Here is a 12,177-nt window from a genome sequence, read left to right as displayed (position 1 = left end):
CAGGCGAGAGCTGTGCGGGCGACAAGAGCCCTCCGGGCCAGGCGTCCTCAAAGCGGGCGCGCACGGCCTACACGAGCGCGCAGCTGGTAGAGCTGGAGAAGGAGTTCCACTTCAACCGCTACCTGTGCCGGCCGAGGCGCGTGGAGATGGCCAACCTGCTGAACCTGACCGAGCGCCAGATCAAGATCTGGTTCCAGAACCGGCGCATGAAGTACAAGAAGGACCAGAAGGGCAAGGGCATGCTGACTTCATCGGGGGGCCAATCCCCTAGTCGCAGCCCCGTGCCTCCAGGAGCGGGTGGCTATCTGAACTCAATGCATTCTCTGGTGAACAGCGTTCCATACGAGCCCCAGTCGCCCCCGTCCTTCTCCAAGCCTCCCCAGGGCGCCTACGGGCTGCCCCCTGCCACCTACCCCGCACCTCTGCCCAGCTGCGGCCCCCCGCCGCCCCCCCAGAAGCGCTACACAGCGGCAGGGGCAGGTGGCACCCCTGACTATGACCCTCACGTGCATAGCCTGCAGGGCAACGGCAGCTATGGGACCCCACACTTACAGGGAAGCCCCGTCTTCGTGGGGGGCAGCTATGTGGAACCCATGAGCAACTCCGGGCCGGCCCTCTTTGGCCTAACTCACCTCCCCCACGCTGCCTCGGCTGCCATGGACTATGGGGGCGCTGGGCCTCTGGGCAGCGGCCATCACCACGGGCCTGGGCCAGGGGAGCCACACCCCACTTACACGGACCTTACCGCCCACCATCCTTCTCAGGGAAGAATTCAGGAAGCGCCCAAGCTCACCCACCTGTGATGGTGGGCTAGGGGCTGCACGCCAGGAGAGTCCCCCACCTTACTTCTTCGGTTGCTTTTTTTTTTGTAACTTCTTCCTGTCCTTCCTTTTCCCTCTCCTCCCACCCTTCCTTCTACTCCTCCCCCCTCACTCTTTGTTTTGTTTTCTTTGGTAATGCGTTTTTATAGTTTATGTGACGTAGCAATCTTGGTTGCTGGAATGGCTGTCAGTATCAGTAGCGATATTTATCTCCTCCCGCCCCTCGCTAGGCCGCAGGCCCTGCACCCTCCACCTTCTCCACTTTTTGATCAGAAACAGGGTATATGAACAAATTTTCTAGCCGAACTCTTCAATGTGAATTTGTTCGTACATTATGGCTCCCGAGGGGGAAGCGATTGCGTTTTATTTTCTTTTTAATTTCTAGATTTTAAAAATTGCACTTCTTCTAAAGAGCGAGAAAAAAAATCAAAGGCGCTTTGAAACAGGGGCTCCCTGTGCAAGGGTGAATAAGTGTATGTCTTTCCATGTGTGTATGCTGGTAAACAGTCAGATTTATTTATATTTTTTTTGCAAGCATTGAATAATCTAAGTTTTAAATATTATTTATCCCTATCCGTTCGTATTTATATTAAAGAAATTCTGTACCCTGATTGTTCAGAAGGTTTCTTGGGCCTTTTGTTCAATGGTGTATTGGCGTACATAGAAAAAAATGTATTTGAAAGGGAAATATAGTTCCTTTATAAAAATGGTAATGATGCAATAAAAACCCGAGAGGATCCAGCTTTTGGAAAACAGTGATTTTAGGTTTGTAACATCTGGCGAAACTGAAAAAAAATCGGTAAAAGTGAAAAAAAAAAGATTTGTTTTAAAAGTTCTACATTCCTTGCTGCTCACATTCTGAGACACAAAAGAAAACGAAAAAGAAATAAAAGTTTTTATTCTGAATAATATCCGTGTTCCAAAAGGGTTCTTTGGTCTTAAGATGGGGGTCTGCTTGGAATTCAGGCAGATTGGAGCAGGCCGCTTCCGAGTGGGCTCTGCCGTGGGTTCTGGTCAGGCAGCCGGCAGGCTGGCCCAGAGAGCCGCGCAGTCTTGGAACGGAGGCCCAAGCGAGTGGCGTGCGCCCGGCCCTGCTGGGCTGTCTGGTTCGCAGCTGCCGCCGAGGCCAGCCTAGGGCGTAGGGCCTGCGGAGTGAGGGCTGCGTTGGGGAGAGACAAAAGGCGGCCGGCCCCAGGCGCGGTGGGGGGACGCACAGGTGCCCGCCCGCGGCCTCGCCGGCGACAAGAAAGGCCCATCTTCTCTACGTTCTTCCTCGGCTCAGAGACAACCTGTCCACGCCTTCATCTGGGAAATATCCAGCCGAGAGAGCGAGTGAGGGGTGCTGAGCATTTTCTGCGAGCAATCAAAGGAGACTTCTTGAAGTCCATGATCGTCCTAGGATGAAGGAATCAGTCCAAAAATCATCGCCGGGAGCAAAGCAGTTGGGAAGGGACTGGGGCTCACCCAGGTCACCAGCAAAAAGGGCGGGGGACTGGGGACTCCCCGCTAAGCTCGGTAGCATCCCGGCCTACCAGAACTCCAGCATGGGTTTCCTATCACAATTTAGTATTTGGCATCTAGTGGATTTATACCTTCTCCTTCCCTCTCCGCTTCCGTTTTATGGCCCCAGAGGGAGGAGGAGAGAGAAAGGAGATTGGTATCTTTCTCATAAAAATGCAATTTTATAAGTACTTCTTTCATTTGATGCTACAGGAGCTAAATATTACATTTGCACTCCTGGATTTAAGATAGGGTTGCCTGCAGACTGCAGGCTGGCAGAGGCAAAGGCAGACAGAATAGAGGTAGATATTTTCATCTTCAGATTAAGGATTTGCTCAGTGAAGCCACCAAATGTAAGAAATGCAAACCTCAGATCTGCCACCCCACCCCCATCAGCAGCCCCCTCAGAACTGGAAGGGAAGGGCTACCTTGCATCTGGGAATCAGGAGCATCAGCACCTCCCTCCCCCTTTCTCCCTGGATTGTATCTTTCAGAGGCAGAGGTGAAATATGTCGCCATTTTGTTTGCAATCCAAAATATCCATCACCATGGCCTCTATCTTCCCCCAGAACCCCTCTTAGATGCTGCTGCTTCTAAGAGGCACCAGAGCCACTTCTAGCTACCTGCTGGGCCTGCTGAGCTGCTTTAGGGACCCTCCTCAAGTTTTAGGAGAAAGAAGACTTGGAAGATGCAAAGCCAGGCAGCTGCAGAGAGCTTCCTCACATCCTCATATATATGCTTCCGCTTCATGTGTGTACAAAGAGTAAAGAGTTTGGGCTATGTAATAGATGGATTCCTCCCCACCCTCCACCGCCCTCGTGAAATCTGGCACACATCAGAAATGCCGAGATTAGGAACCAGTCTTTATGAGAACCGGAGCTTCCACCTCTTTGGTTGTTCACACCGAGCAGACACAGAATCTTTTCAGTAATCATTTTAGAATCGTGTATAAAATTACCTGGGAAAACATGGACAGTGTCTCTGGAGAAAGAGAGAGAGAGAAATCCATCATCCAGGGAAGAAATCTTTCAGGGACACCACTATTTGAGCCCATGTCTAAACGCCATAGAAAGGCATGGTTTGGGGGCTTCCTCCTTCCCTCAGGGTAAGATTTGAAAATGAAATTCTAATATGATTTCCTGCCTCTTGCCAATCAAGAGATCATTTTGGCTATTAAAGAAAAAATATGGATCTCACTTCCAGCATCCCAAATATTTAAAAAAATCCCTATTAAAATATCTTCTGAGTTAAAGCAATAGGTTTGGGGAGGAGAGATTTCAGTGTTGAGTGGTCTGAGAGAAAAAGATTTTCCTCCAGATGGGATTTGCATTAAGGCTGCTGCGTCAGGGCAGAAAGCTCTCTCGCCCACGCAGCTCCTGACAAAGCCTCCGCGATGCGGGGGCAGTTGCTCCCTCTCCACAGCCTTCTTTCTCTTTAACCCATGGGGAATTTTTGGTAAAAGCAAACGCCAAAAGTCACCACCCCAGAGCCCGGAAAAGCCCCCTTCCTAAAAGCGCCCCTCAAACCCTTTCCACTGGCAAAATTTTATCGTTAAAAGAACCAGTTTTCCTTGTTTACTTGCGTTTCCTGCTTGCCTCTTTGCTCGGCCACATTTGATCTTGGAAAGAGCTGGAAGCTGAAATGTGTTCTTAAGGGCCAGAAGCTGTCAAGGCTTTTCGTGAGCAAGATTGATCGCGCCCAGACTTCCTTCGGAGCTTTGTTTGGAATAAAAGCAAGAAAACTGGGGAAAAAAAAAAAAACCTTCACATTTTCCAAAATAGCATCTCTATCTGTAAGGCATGCTCTGGGCTTGTAACCAGTAGAGGTTCCGTTATCTCTAATTTACAACCCCAACCACCTTTGATGTTTCCTGGGTGGAGTTTTGCCTTCACTCCTTGGTCAGCTTTTCTTGTTTTCTACGTAGATTTTCCTCGACACCAACCTCTCTCTCTGGTCATCAAAATGATTTATTTTCCTGCCAGGATGCCTGCCTCCTGCCTGGGGGAGTCTGATCACTTGGTCCATTTCAAAGGAAGCAAAAAAAAAAAAAAAAAACCAACCAAAAAACCGAATCGCCATCCTCAAGGTTTTTGGGGTAAAGAGGTACCTTCCATCTCTCTCTGTGTGTCTTTCTCTCTCAGCCTCCTCCCCTCTTTCTACCATGGTGGATTAAAAAAAGCAAACCAATGTTGTCTGGTACCTAAAGGTGTTATCTCTTGAACCCTCCAGTCCAAGAATGCGCTGTCTCAAGTCTCCGAAATTGAAAAGAGAGGAAGGAGCAAGAGAACCTTCTTAATTCCTCCACGGGTTGCCTTCTTTCGCAGCGGAGATGCGTCCCGCAGGGTGCAAACATCGCCCGGTGTCCAAGGATCAGCAAGGTGCGCAGGCAGTCCGCCAGCCAGGGTGCACTCGCTGCATCTCAGCCGACCAGCCCCCAATCAAAGCGACAAGGACAAGAAAGGGAGAAGAAAGAGGAACCAGCGCCTTCTCCCTCCCTGCTGTTAACTTCCACCAGACTTCCTGGAAATCGGAAATACTTACCGAGACCGAGCCCTAGGGGTATGAAACCCAGAATGCCAGGAGCCTGCACACGCCTGCTCGAGTTGGCATTTCTTTGGCTGACCGCCGCCCTGGCTACGGGGATTTGGACACATGGACCTAGGGCTGTTGTCTCTCTTGGCACAAGCATCTATCTTTCTGGAGCCACTCCTGAGAAGTTGATGGCGCAGGAAGGTCGGGAAGCTAAGAGAATCGCCTCCCCTCTTCCGCTTCCCGCTGGAGCCAGATGCAGAGCAGCCTGGGAAACTAACAATAGGCCCCGGCCGGGGGTCGGGGGCGCTGGGCACAGGGAGGGGGCGAGGGGCTGCGGGGAAAGGAGGGGGGTGAGAAAGAGAGAAGGAGGAGAGAAGGCGGAAAAAGGCAGAGAGAGAGAGAGAGAGAGAGAGAGCAAGCAGTTCTGAGATATCCAGGAACTGGTGGAGAAAGGGTGGAAGAGGAAAAGGGAAGAAAAACGGAGAAGGGGGGGGGGAATAACCTCGAAGAAAACCTTTCTTCTCTGTCCTTGGTCCCCTCTCTTCCTTCTTCTTCCCTCTTTCCATCTCTCTCTCCCACCTCCCTCTTTCTTCTCCCCTCTCCTCCCTCTGCTCCTTCCTCTTGCTTTAGCAGAACTTATGTGACTGGGATGCGGGCCCTCAGGTGTCAAAACTTTGAAGATTAATGGATTACTTTGTTAATGACTGCAGGCGTCAGACGGAGGTGCTTAAATGATTTGTGAGGTGCGAGGCGTCTTCCCGACAGTCCCAAACAATGTGCGGAGTGTGCGGGGGAGGCAGAGGGCAGCCGGCGGCGGGACCAGCCGCAGGGCGCCCACTCGCTCCCACTCCGCCGCTCACGCACACACTCCTGGGCGCTCGCAGCGTATCCTCGCCCGATCCGAGGGCGGGCAGGCCCCCTGGCCCCCACGCACTGTGGGGCATCCCCACCCACACCCACATATATGTATTTTTGTCCTGAAAAAGTGTAAATAAAGCCTCGCTGGCCCCCAATGAGGCGTTCCTTCCTGACTTTTTTGGATCAATCAAACAGACAGTGGCTTCTTTTGATTAAAGCCCAAATTGTCATTGGGCAGAAGCAATCATGTGACAGCCAATTCGGTCCAATTTCAACCTTGTCTCCGTGAATTCAATAGTTTAATAGTAGCGCGGTCCCCATACGGCTGTAATCAGTGAATTAGAAAAAAAACACCCCAGCAGCGATCTTCTATGATAGATTTTTTTCCCCTCCGCGCTTGCCTTTTTCCTGGGCCTCGCCCCCCCAAGGCCCCTCCAGAAGAGGGAACTTTTTCTCCGAGGGGGCTCCAAGGAGAAGGCCATGAATTACGAATTTGAGCGAGAGATTGGTTTTATCAATAGCCAGCCGTCGCTCGCGGAGTGCCTGACATCTTTTCCCCCTGTCGCTGATACATTTCAAAGTTCATCAATCAAGACCTCGACGCTTTCACACTCGACACTGATTCCTCCTCCTTTTGAGCACACCATTCCCAGCCTGAACCCGGGCAGTCACCCTCGCCACGGCGCTGGCGGACGCCCCAAGCCGAGCCCCGCGGGCAGCCGCGGCAGCCCGGTGCCCGCTGGCGCGCTGCAGCCGCCCGAGTACCCCTGGATGAAGGAGAAGAAGGCGGCCAAGAAGACAGTGCTGCCGCCCGCCTCTGCCGCCGCCGCCGTCGCCACCACCGGCCCTGCCTGCCTCAACCACAAAGGTCAGTCCAGAGACTTGGCCCCCAAGTCCCCGGGACCCTCTTCCCCCCTCGGACTGCCCCGAGAGCGGCCATGGGGGAGGGGAGGGGAGCGTGGGCTGGGAGAGAAGGGAGAGAGATGCTGCGATGCCTTGTCTCTTCCCCTGTGGGTTTGCTGGAGAAAGCAGGACTTCACTCCACCATGAGACACTGATATTTTTTGAGGGAGAGGGGGGAAAAAACTTTCCCTAAGTTGTGTAACGTGGGGTGATTTATTTGAGTTGGGACTGACCTCCTCTTGTCTCCTTGTCCTGGAGTTTGCCTTTTTGACAGTAATGAAGAGTGATAGATCGCTCTTGCTCAGCTAAGCAGCTGATGCATTAATTATAAATTGTGGTGTGGCTAATATAAAGTTTGCTCCCGGGTGGAGAGTTTGGGGATGGGGGGAAGGGCTACAGGCAGCAATTTGATGGAGGTTGAGGAGCTGGGGTCTCCCCGGGCTGGGCTCCCAGCACAATAGCTCTGCTGCATCCAGGGGCGGCCATTTTGTTGCAGTTGATGTTGTCTGCTATATTTATTCTCCAGTGGAATAACCCTGCTCGAACCCTTCCACCTCCAACTGTGCGTGTGTCTCTGGTTGGTTTCCCTTTCCGCAGACTCCCTGGAAATCGCCGATGGCGGCGGCGGGGCCTCCAGGCGCCTAAGAACTGCTTACACCAACACGCAGCTCTTGGAGCTGGAGAAAGAATTTCATTTCAACAAGTACCTCTGCAGACCCCGCCGGGTGGAGATCGCAGCCCTGCTGGATTTGACCGAGAGACAAGTGAAAGTGTGGTTTCAGAACCGGAGGATGAAGCACAAGAGGCAGACCCAGTGCAAGGAGAACCAGAACAGTGAGGGCAAATTTAAAGGCCTCGAGGACTCAGAGAAAGTCGAGGAGGACGAGGAGGAGAAGTCGCTCTTTGAGCAAGCCCTCAGCGTCTCCGGGGCCCTTCTGGAGAGGGAAGGTTACACTTTTCAGCAAAATGCCCTCTCTCAGCAGCAGGCTCCCAATGGACACAATGGCGACTCCCAAAGTTTCCCAGTTTCGCCTTTAACCAGCAATGAGAAAAATCTGAAACATTTTCAGCACCAGTCACCCACTGTTCCTAACTGCTTGTCAACAATGGCCCAGAACTGTGGCGCTGGCCTAAACAATGACAGCCCCGAGGCCCTGGGGGTGCCCTCTTTGCAGGACTTTAACGTTTTCTCCACAGATTCCTGCCTGCAGCTTTCAGATGCTGTCTCGCCCAGTTTGCCAGGTTCCCTGGACAGCCCCGTAGATATTTCAGCTGACAGCTTTGACTTTTTTACAGACACACTCACCACAATCGACCTGCAACATCTGAACTACTAAAAATATTAAAGCAAAACAAAGCATCACAAAAAAACAAAACAAAACCCCCGTTTGGCCAGGTGGTTTGGCCTTCTTTCATTCTGGGAGTTGATTTCTTTCTTTCCTTCCTCCATGACCTCCTTCCTTGAAATGTTGAGGATTTTTCTGTTGAGTGAGTCCCCTTTGGCTCCGCTTCAGAGCCATCTTTTCCAGATTATTTTGGCGTTGTCCTGATTTTAAGCCCAACCCAGTCACCCTCCATGTGATTTCCTGGAAGCAATATATGAGGCCTGCAAGAAAGTGATCACATAATTGTAACCTCACTTTCTTTTTATTTTTGTATTACAGTAGGATGCATTGTCATGCGTATTTTTGGTAGAATAAATTCTCCTTTGCTACAAGTAGCTTTCTTATTTTTTTCTTCCCTTCTTGCTCATGACTCGTAATGGTTTTTCTTCTTTTCGTCTAACTGAACTTGGTAAATAAAGTTCTGGTCATGGTTTATCTTCTTTTCAATTCTAATATATTGATTAAGGGGCATGTTTAAAGTCTTTAGATAGAGACAACAACAACAAAAGAAAGCCAGAAAATGGCTGGGGCTTCTGAGACATGTTTTTGTTTTGTTTTGTTTTGCTTGGGTTTGGAAGGGAACAGCTTTGTTGGTTCTTAGTGTAGACGTTCAAGCCATAGATGTAGATGGGCGATAAAGGATGGGGCAGGGAGCAGGGCCAAACTGAAGCTTTTGAAAGTGGAGGGAAAAAAGTGCCTATAGAAACTGGCCACTCCAGGAACCAGGGACGTGGGGTTTCTTTAACAAACTACTAGTCTCCAGGTCAATAGCTAAGTTATCAGCAATCCATTTATTTATACACGTTTGTTTCAGACATCTACATTCCAACCCCTCCCCCCACCCCCAACTCCTGCACAGTTTCAGTGGTTGATTAGTCTCTCAGCTGTTGATGGGTCCAGGCAAACAGACCTAAAAAAAAAGGAGAGAGAGAGAGAGAAACAAAAATAAAACAAAACAATGGTTACTGGCTAGAAAGTGCTCTGCACAATGGTTTTTCTTCAATCCTCTCCTTCAGTCATTCTAGGATTTCCCCCCCTTTTTTTAAAGGGTCAGAAAAATCGTATTTCATTCTTAAACTTGTTTACATGGCAAATAATGGATCATTAAAGCTTTGAAGTCAGGTTAGCAAGTTGAGATTTAAAACAGTGTGTTTCTGCACCCTAGGTTACAAATTAACCCAATTTCTAGAGAAAGGAGGGAAAAAGCACTTTAAATGGAATATCAATAAAATATGATCTAGGGTGTGTTCTTGGGTTGTGCTGTGTCTTTTTGCACATTTCTGACGTGCTCCTAAGCGGATTTCCCTCTTGCAGAGCCAGCCCTGACCTGATGGCTATACTTACCGTGAGAAAATGCAAGGCTAAGCAACATGTGTGGGGGCGGGTTGATCTAGTAACCCAGCTTTTAACTGCAAAGGCTGGGAAATGACAATGAAATCGCGGTCTTCCTTCATGCGTTTGCGCCCCACTTTCCCCGGCCCCTTCACCCCCGAAGTAGTGTCTGCGCGGAGCTGAGTGGGGGGCCCAGGCCGGTTTCTGGCCCCAGGAGCGGCGCGGAGCCTGGCGGCCCAGCCCGGCTCGGGCTGCGCTGCTGCTGGATGCGATTCGCCCTACGCTCATAAATCAAACGCTTTCTATGAATGAGAATGTCATCAAAGAGATCAATTGCAGGAACACATGCACAAATAAAAATCCTCTTACGTATTTGCCGGGGATCCCCGTCCGAAAGCATTAAGTTAGAAGGCGTTTAGTCATAATTCATTTTTATTGCTCTTTTAAAACAACAGCTTAGCTGAGCCGCGGATGCCAGGCACAGCTCTGAGCCTCAGCGGCGTTTTGCCTCCTCGCGGCTTTCCCTTTCTGGTGGAGGAACCTGAGCCCAGGGAAGCGCTGGTGGGAGATTACTGTAATCATGATCCAGCTTTCCTTTCACCCACCGGTTCCCGGCCTTTAAAAAGGCCTTAGCTCGAGTCTGGGGCGCCGGCTGGCCTGCGCGCCTGGCCTGGGTGCCCAGAAGGCCAAGAGTTCTCTGCCGGGTGGAATGGGTCCCAGGATTTCTTGGAGGGGGTGGAGAGATGGGGAAGGATCTGAGTTAAGGCAGGCTACCGGCTCGAGACCAGCGGAGGCTGCCTTTGTGAGCCACCCGCGGAGAAACGCGCTCCGGGCGGCCGGCTGAGGAGGAGCCGGCTGGGCGGAGAGAGGGGGAGAGAGAGAGGCCGGCCCACCGGGAGCGGAGCGCGGGAAGGGTCTTTCTCGGCCCTTGTGTCTGCAGGCTGTGTGCAAGTGCACGCCTGTGACCCTAAAGAAAAGTTGGGGAGGGGGGTACCGGGGGGGGGGCATGAAAAGGCCAGGGGAGAGAATGAGGCATGGAGCGAAGGCAGCGGGAAGGCCCTGTTGCTAGCAGAGGAGGGTGCGCGGCTGTGGCCGGATGCCCTGGGACGGCTTGGGGTCTAGCAGAGTCCTTCGAGGAGGCCAACAAGGGTGTAGAAGGAGGCCAGGGACGAGGACTTACTGTACCCACCCGGAGTTTAGGCCTGGAAAGCAGACAGCCCGCGCTGCCAGCTCGGGTTCCCCCCCACCCGCCCAAAGCGGCTCCTGCCCTCTCCCCATTCTGCTGCAGGTCTGCCCTGCCAAGGAAGCCACCTCCAGGAGGGCCGCCATACCTTCTCCCTTACCTTTCCTGCCTAAGCCCGCCTCCCCACAACCGTGAGTGGGAGGTGCCAAAGGTCACAGTAATACCATTTCAAAAGGAAGTGACTGGGGTTGGGGGGGGGGCGACTCCTCTTTACCAAGGGAGTTCTAAGCCAGAGGTCTGCAAAGGGGTTCCCTAATTGGGAGGGGGGTGGGGGAAGGAGAGACTTCAGAGTGAGTCTCTAAAGGAGAACAACACAGAAGATCCAAAAGGTGGGGAACACTAGCGAAATGTACCCGCCTCAATAAAACGTAGGGTTTTATTTTCTTCAACCAGGAGGGGCGGGGAAGCAAGAGGTGGAGGTGAGAACCCCAAACCCACATGCAATCCGCACCAAACTTCTCATTTGTTAGATTTGATGCTGACAACCCGGAGTAAAATCGATAGCGCAGCGGCTGCCGAGTTTCAGGGATGGTCTCTAGGCTGTTTCTACCTAAGAATGCTGCGCCAGTTCTTGGCCTCCCTTTGGCCTTTTCTCTCTACAAGTACAGGGGTGACGCCAAACCTAATAGTAAAAAGCAATTAACGACCCCATCAGCATCAGAGCAGGATGAGGGTGACGGAGAACAGGACCCTGGCCTGGGATGACGCACAGCTCTGCCGTATCTCTAGGGAAAGACCTGAAGGCTAATGCCGTTAGAAAGGGGAGGGGGTGTTGCTGGGGAAGAGGTGAGTGTCCCGGCCACCATCAGCCATCTGTCCACTGCCCCTCCCACCTGCCAGCCCCCACTCCAGACCTGCAGTAGAATGTGGGGGTGGGTGGGGGAAGGAGGCGCTCCCACCCACACTCCTAACACTCCCCGCCCCCAAAGCAGAACGTGGTGGGGGAGGGAAGCTCAGCGTCCTCAGTGCGGGAGGTGGTCCGGCCCTTCGAGGGCCCCGCCGGGACACGCAGGCTCCTGGGTCCCGGGGAGCCGGCAGATGGCCTGCAGCGCGGCCTGGTCCCCACACTGGCCACGTCCGCTAGCGTCATCGCCCTCCCCCGGCCTCCTACCCCCCAAAATCCAGCGGAGGAGTCGCGGGCTCGGGGTCCCGGAGCGGAGCGGAGTGGGGAGGAGCAAGGGGCGGAGAGCCAGAGCGGAGAGCGAGGGCGGAGAGTAGGCAGGCCACGGCGGGCCTTTTCCGGCCATCTCGGCCGCACGGACACCTCCTCCCCCTGCCCGTCCCCTCCCCCGCATCAAATTACCGAGGCTCCTCATTGCCATGCTAATAGCGAGGGTGCGGGGGGCCGCGAGGCCGCTGTAGGCGACCCTCTTCAGAGCCCAGGACTTCTTTTCTAGCCCCATCCTCTCCGCGCGGCACGGGGTTCCTTCCATCAGCCCTCGGCGCCCTCCCCTCTGGGCTAGGAAAGCCGGCGGCTCCAGCTTCGCCTCCGCCATAGTAGTCGCGCGCCCTCCCTCCCTCCTCGGCCGCCCGCCCCCGGGATCCTGGTCCCCCAGCAAAGGACCAGACAGTGAAACTCCCCGGGAGCCGGGCCTACCCCGCC

General features: G+C 52.9%; 2 protein-coding genes across 2 annotated transcripts in view; both read left to right on the top strand.

Moving 5' to 3' along the window:
- Positions 1 to 1,730, top strand: part of HOXA3 (homeobox A3) — a 17,793-nt gene extending 16,063 nt beyond the window's left edge. Inside the window, exon 5 of the mRNA XM_030885298.2 lies at positions 4 to 1,730. Within this exon, the coding sequence (XP_030741158.1) occupies positions 4 to 803 (800 nt within the window). The 3' untranslated portion in view covers positions 804 to 1,730. The remainder of the gene's footprint in view (positions 1 to 3) is intronic.
- Positions 1,731 to 6,191: 4,461 nt separating this feature from the next.
- Positions 6,192 to 8,432, top strand: HOXA2 (homeobox A2). Its single transcript, XM_004702735.3, has 2 exons — positions 6,192 to 6,579; positions 7,212 to 8,432. The coding sequence occupies exons 1-2, from the start codon at positions 6,192 to 6,194 to the stop codon at positions 7,949 to 7,951; spliced, it is 1,128 nt and encodes a 375-aa protein (XP_004702792.1). The 3' UTR covers positions 7,952 to 8,432.
- Positions 8,433 to 12,177: the final 3,745 nt, after the last annotated feature.

This window comes from Echinops telfairi, unplaced genomic scaffold, assembly GCF_000313985.2.
Source record: "Echinops telfairi isolate 266 unplaced genomic scaffold, ASM31398v2 ScPeMD7_23;HRSCAF=83, whole genome shotgun sequence".
In the NCBI taxonomy this organism is placed as follows: Eukaryota; Metazoa; Chordata; class Mammalia; order Afrosoricida; family Tenrecidae; genus Echinops; species Echinops telfairi.
Note: the sequence above shows the minus strand (reverse complement) of the source record. Positions and strands in the feature narration are given on the sequence as shown.

Coding starts and splice junctions, on each gene's coding strand:
- HOXA2 (XM_004702735.3), top strand. CDS start 6,192: ATGAATTACGAATTTGAGCGAGAGATTGGTTTTATCAATAGCCAGCCG. Junction 6,580..7,211: donor TGCCTGCCTCAACCACAAAG/GTCAGTCCAGAG, acceptor CCCTTTCCGCAG/ACTCCCTGGAAATCGCCGAT.